This window comes from Leptodactylus fuscus, chromosome 3 (genome assembly GCF_031893055.1).
Source record: "Leptodactylus fuscus isolate aLepFus1 chromosome 3, aLepFus1.hap2, whole genome shotgun sequence".
NCBI classification, from domain to species: Eukaryota; Metazoa; Chordata; class Amphibia; order Anura; family Leptodactylidae; genus Leptodactylus; species Leptodactylus fuscus.
The window spans coordinates 19,006,622-19,012,621 of NC_134267.1; the positions used below are offsets into that span (position 1 = coordinate 19,006,622).

Below are 6,000 nucleotides of genomic sequence, written 5' to 3' on the forward strand. Positions count from 1 at the left end.
GTACTACTACTACTACTACAAATACCACCACCACTACTACTACAGTACTACTACTACTACTACAAATACCACCACTACTACTACTACAGTACTACTACTACTACTACAAATACCACCACTACTACTACTACAGTACTACTACTACTACAAATACCACCACTACTACTACTACAGTACTACTACTACTACAAATACCACCACTACTACTACTACAGTACTACTACTACTACTACTACTACAAATACCACCACCACTACTACTACAGTACTACTACTACTACTACAAATACCACCACTACTACTACTACAGTACTACTACTACTACTACTACTACTACTACTACTACAAATACCACCACTACTACTACTACAGTACTACTACTACTACAAATACCACCACTACTACTACTACTACAGTACTACTACTACTACTACTACTACAAATACCACCACTACTACTACTACAGTACTACTACTACTACAAATACCACCACTACTACTACTACAGTACTACTACTACTACTACAAATACCACCACTACTACTACTACTACTACAAATACCACCACTACTACTACTACAGTACTACTACTACTACTACTACTACAAATACCACCACTACTACTACTACAGTACTACTACTACTACAAATACCACCACTACTACTACTACAGTACTACTACTACTACAAATACCACCACCACTACTACTACAGTACTACTACTACTACTACAAATACCACCACTACTACTACTACAGTACTACTACTACTACTACTACTACAAATACCACCACTACTACTACTACAGTACTACTACTACTACTACAAATACCACCACTACTACTACTACAGTACTACTACTACTACTACTACTACAAATACCACCACTACTACTACTACAGTACTACTACTACTACTACTACAAATACCACCACTACTACTACTACAGTACTACTACTACTACTACAAATACCACCACTACTACTACTACAGTACTACTACTACTACTACAAATACCACCACTACTACTACTACAGTACTACTACTACTACTACAAATACCACCACTACTACTACTACAGTACTACTACTACAAATACCACCACCACTACTACCACTACTACTACAGTACTGCTCCTCTCATCATTGGTGAATTTGGACATATCAAATAAAAAAAACGGATCTTTCCCACGGTGTAGGGGGCACCGCTCAGTGCTACTGTCAGATGACATCATCAGTAAGAGTAGAGGACGTCTCCGGCCACCACAGGGGGGCGCACTGATAGAATGTCATTGATCAGATGTGATCTAGCAGTGTGCAGGTGTTACATCACACTGCAGCACCTCCGCAGGGGGAATGACACATTACATAGATCCTGTAGGTATAACTGGGGCAACTTGTAATGTGCAGCTGTGCGAGTATAGTACAGTATATATAATAGGCAGATATTACTATGGAGGGTACAGTACAGTGTATATATAACAGGTGGACAGCCCTATGGGGGTACAGTATATATAATAGGAGGACATTACTATGGGGGTACAGTATATATAATAGGAGGACATTACTATGGGGGTACAGTAGAGTATATATAATAGGAGGACATTACTATGGGGGTACAGTATATATAATAGGAGGACATTACTACGGGGGTACAGTATATATAATAGGAGGACATTACTATGGGGTACAGTATATATAATAGGAGGACATTACTACGGGGGTACAGTATATATAATAGGAGGACATTACTATGGGGTACAGTATATATAATAGGAGGACATTACTATGGGGGTACAGTATATATAATAGGAGGACATTACTATGGGGTACAGTATATATAATAGGAGGACATTACTATGGGGGTACAGTATATATAATAGGAGGACATTACTATGGGGTACAGTATATATAATAGGAGGACATTACTATGGGGTACAGTATATATAATAGGAGGACATTACTATGGGGGTACAGTATATATAATAGGAGGACATTACTATGGGGTACAGTATATATAATAGGAGGACATTACTATGGGGGTACAGTATATATAATAGGAGGACATTACTACGGGGGTACAGTATATATAATAGGAGGACATTACTACGGGGGTACAGTATATATAATAGGAGGACATTACTACGGGGGTACAGTATATATAATAGGAGGACATTACTACGGGGGTACAGTATATATAATAGGAGGACATTACTACGGGGGTACAGTATATATAATAGGAGGACATTACTACGGGGGTACAGTATATATAATAGGAGGACATTACTACGGGGGTACAGTATATATAATAGGAGGACATTACTACGGGGGTACAGTATATATAATAGGAGGACATTACTACGGGGGTACAGTATATATAATAGGAGGACATTACTATGGGGTACAGTATATATAATAGGAGGACATTACTACGGGGGTACAGTATATATAATAGGAGGACATTACTATGGGGGTACAGTATATATAATAGGAGGACATTACTATGGGGTACAGTATATATAATAGGAGGACATTACTACGGGGGTACAGTATATATAATAGGAGGACATTACTATGGGGGTACAGTATATATAATAGGAGGACATTACTATGGGGTACAGTATATATAGCAGGCAGACATTACTATGGGGTACAGTATATATAATAGGAGGACATTACTACGGGGGTACAGTATATATAATAGGAGGACATTACTATGGGGTACAGTATATATAGCAGGCAGACATTACTATGGGGTACAGTATATATAATAGGAGGACATTACTATGGGGGTACAGTATATATAATAGGAGGACATTACTATGGGGTACAGTATATATAATAGGAGGACATTACTATGGGGTACAGTATATATAATAGGAGGACATTACTATGGGGTACAGTATATATAATAGGAGGACATTACTATGGGGGTACAGTATATATAATAGGAGGACATTACTATGGGGTACAGTATATATAATAGGAGGACATTACTATGGGGGTACAGTATATATAATAGGAGGACATTACTATGGGGTACAGTATATATAATAGGAGGACATTACTATGGGGGTACAGTATATATAATAGGAGGACATTACTATGGGGTACAGTATATATAATAGGAGGACATTACTATGGGGTACAGTATATATAATAGGAGGACATTACTATGGGGTACAGTATATATAATAGGAGGACATTACTATGGGGGTACAGTATATATAATAGGAGGACATTACTACGGGGGTACAGTATATATAATAGGAGGACATTACTACGGGGGTACAGTATATATAATAGGAGGACATTACTACGGGGGTACAGTATATATAATAGGAGGACATTACTACGGGGGTACAGTATATATAATAGGAGGACATTACTACGGGGGTACAGTATATATAATAGGAGGACATTACTACGGGGGTACAGTATATATAATAGGAGGACATTACTACGGGGGTACAGTATATATAATAGGAGGACATTACTACGGGGGTACAGTATATATAATAGGAGGACATTACTATGGGGTACAGTATATATAATAGGAGGACATTACTACGGGGGTACAGTATATATAATAGGAGGACATTACTATGGGGGTACAGTATATATAATAGGAGGACATTACTATGGGGTACAGTATATATAATAGGAGGACATTACTACGGGGGTACAGTATATATAATAGGAGGACATTACTATGGGGGTACAGTATATATAATAGGAGGACATTACTATGGGGTACAGTATATATAGCAGGCAGACATTACTATGGGGTACAGTATATATAATAGGAGGACATTACTACGGGGGTACAGTATATATAATAGGAGGACATTACTATGGGGTACAGTATATATAGCAGGCAGACATTACTATGGGGTACAGTATATATAATAGGAGGACATTACTATGGGGGTACAGTATATATAATAGGAGGACATTACTATGGGGTACAGTATATATAATAGGAGGACATTACTATGGGGTACAGTATATATAATAGGAGGACATTACTATGGGGTACAGTATATATAATAGGAGGACATTACTATGGGGGTACAGTATATATAATAGGAGGACATTACTATGGGGTACAGTATATATAATAGGAGGACATTACTATGGGGTACAGTATATATAGCAGGCAGACATTACTATGGGGATACACTTCAGCACCGCCCATATGACAGGGGGCAGCACCTGATGTTATGTCTAGTGCTGGTTCCGGGGTACAGTAGATGACACACACACTACACCCGGACACTGTATACATATATATATACAGACGCAGCACTGACCAGTGTTCTTCTTCTCCTCCCTCAGGCGGGGGAACAGGAAGTCCCGGACCACCTTAATGTCCTGGAAGCGGCAGAACTCCAGCAGGGTACAGGCCATTGCGCCTCCGCTCAGGCTCCCCGCCTGTCAGCCCCGGCACCGGCTCCCGTCACCCTCCTCCAGCTGCGGCGCAGATACACCGGAAGTGCGTCATTCTGGTGAGTTGTCAGTGAACTCAGAAGAAGTCTACGCATGCGCCAATCTCCATCCCGCATCCCCGATACCCAGCGGTACAGGCTTCTGCAGCTTTTTCTATTTCCATGGCAACAAGGCAACGTCACATGACCGGAGATTGACCTCTTCTCCGCCATCTTTCTTTCTGGCAAATTTGCCAATACACACAAAGTGGTAAGTTTTGTTTAGGAATATTTAGTATCAGCTAGAGATAGAAAACTAGGGACAATCATGGGGCAAGATGGAGGCCTGGAAATCTGCCCTAGTCTAGTTCTGCTCACCTTTATATACACTCATTGACAAAAATATACCGCACCCAGATAGAAATGTGGTACTGCTGTAAATCTGGTCTTGCAGTTCTACCTCAGACAGATATTACAGGTGTGGTCTGAATAGACACTGAGTCTTGGCACAAGAGGCTGAAGAACAAAAAGAGGGACAAAATGTGCATAGCGCGCCACAGCAAATTTAGCTCCGCCCACTTTTATGTTGCTCCCACAAAGTATAATCCTCCTACAGTCACCCGTAAATTATATGTCCCCCCTTCATCTGCCCCCAGTTTCATGTCCCCCCTTCATTTGCCCCCAGTTTCATGTGCCCCCTTCATTTGCCCCCAGTTTCATGTCCCCCCTTCATCTGCCCCCAGTTTTATGTCCCCCCATCTCTGCCCCCAGTTTCATGTCCCCCCATTTCTATCCCCAGTTTCATGTCCCTCCATCTCTGCCCACAGTTTCATGTCCCCCCATTTCTATCCCCAGTTTCATGTCCCTCCATCTCTGCCCACAGTTTCATGTCCCCCCATTTCTATCCCCAGTTTCATGTCCCCCCATTTCTATCCCCAGTTTCATGTCCCCCCATCTCTGCCTCCAGTTTCATGTCCTCCCATCTCTGCCCACAGTTTCATGTCCCCCCATCTCTGCCTCCAGTTTCATGTCCTCCCATCTCTGCCCACAGTTTCATGTCCCCCCATCTCTGCCTCCAGATTCATGTCCCCCCATCTCTGCCTCCAGTTTCATGTCCTCCCATCTCTGCCCACAGTTTCATGTCCCCCCATCTCTGCCTCCAGATTCATGTCCCCCCATCTCTGCCCTCAGTTTCATGTCCTCCCATCTCTGTCCCCAGTTTCATGTCCCCCCATCTCTGCCCTCAGTTTCATGTCCTCCCATCTCTGTCCCCAGTTTCATGTCCCCCCATCTCTGCCCACAGTTTCATGTCCCCCCATCTCTGCCTCCAGATTCATGTCCCCCCATCTCTGCCCTCAGTTTCATGTCCTCCCATCTCTGTCCCCAGTTTCATGTCCCCTCCATCTCTGCCCTCAGTTTCATGTCCTCCCATCTCTGTCCCCAGTTTCATGTCCCCCCATCTCTGCCCACAGTGTCATGCCGTTCTCCCCCCCTTCATCTGCCCCCAGTTTCATGGACCCCTTCATCATGTTCCACTAATGTTTAACACAAAAACACCCCCACTTATACTCACCTT

General features: G+C 42.0%; 1 protein-coding gene across 2 annotated transcripts in view; it reads right to left on the reverse strand.

The window, feature by feature from the left end:
* Positions 1–4,497, reverse strand: part of RAB3GAP2 (RAB3 GTPase activating non-catalytic protein subunit 2) — a 44,472-nt gene extending 39,975 nt beyond the window's left edge. For both annotated transcript variants that reach the window (XM_075267094.1, XM_075267093.1), the window contains exon 1: positions 4,311–4,497. In XM_075267094.1, the coding sequence (XP_075123195.1) occupies positions 4,311–4,407 (97 nt within the window). In that variant the 5' untranslated portion in view covers positions 4,408–4,497. The remainder of the gene's footprint in view (positions 1–4,310) is intronic.
* Positions 4,498–6,000: the final 1,503 nt, after the last annotated feature.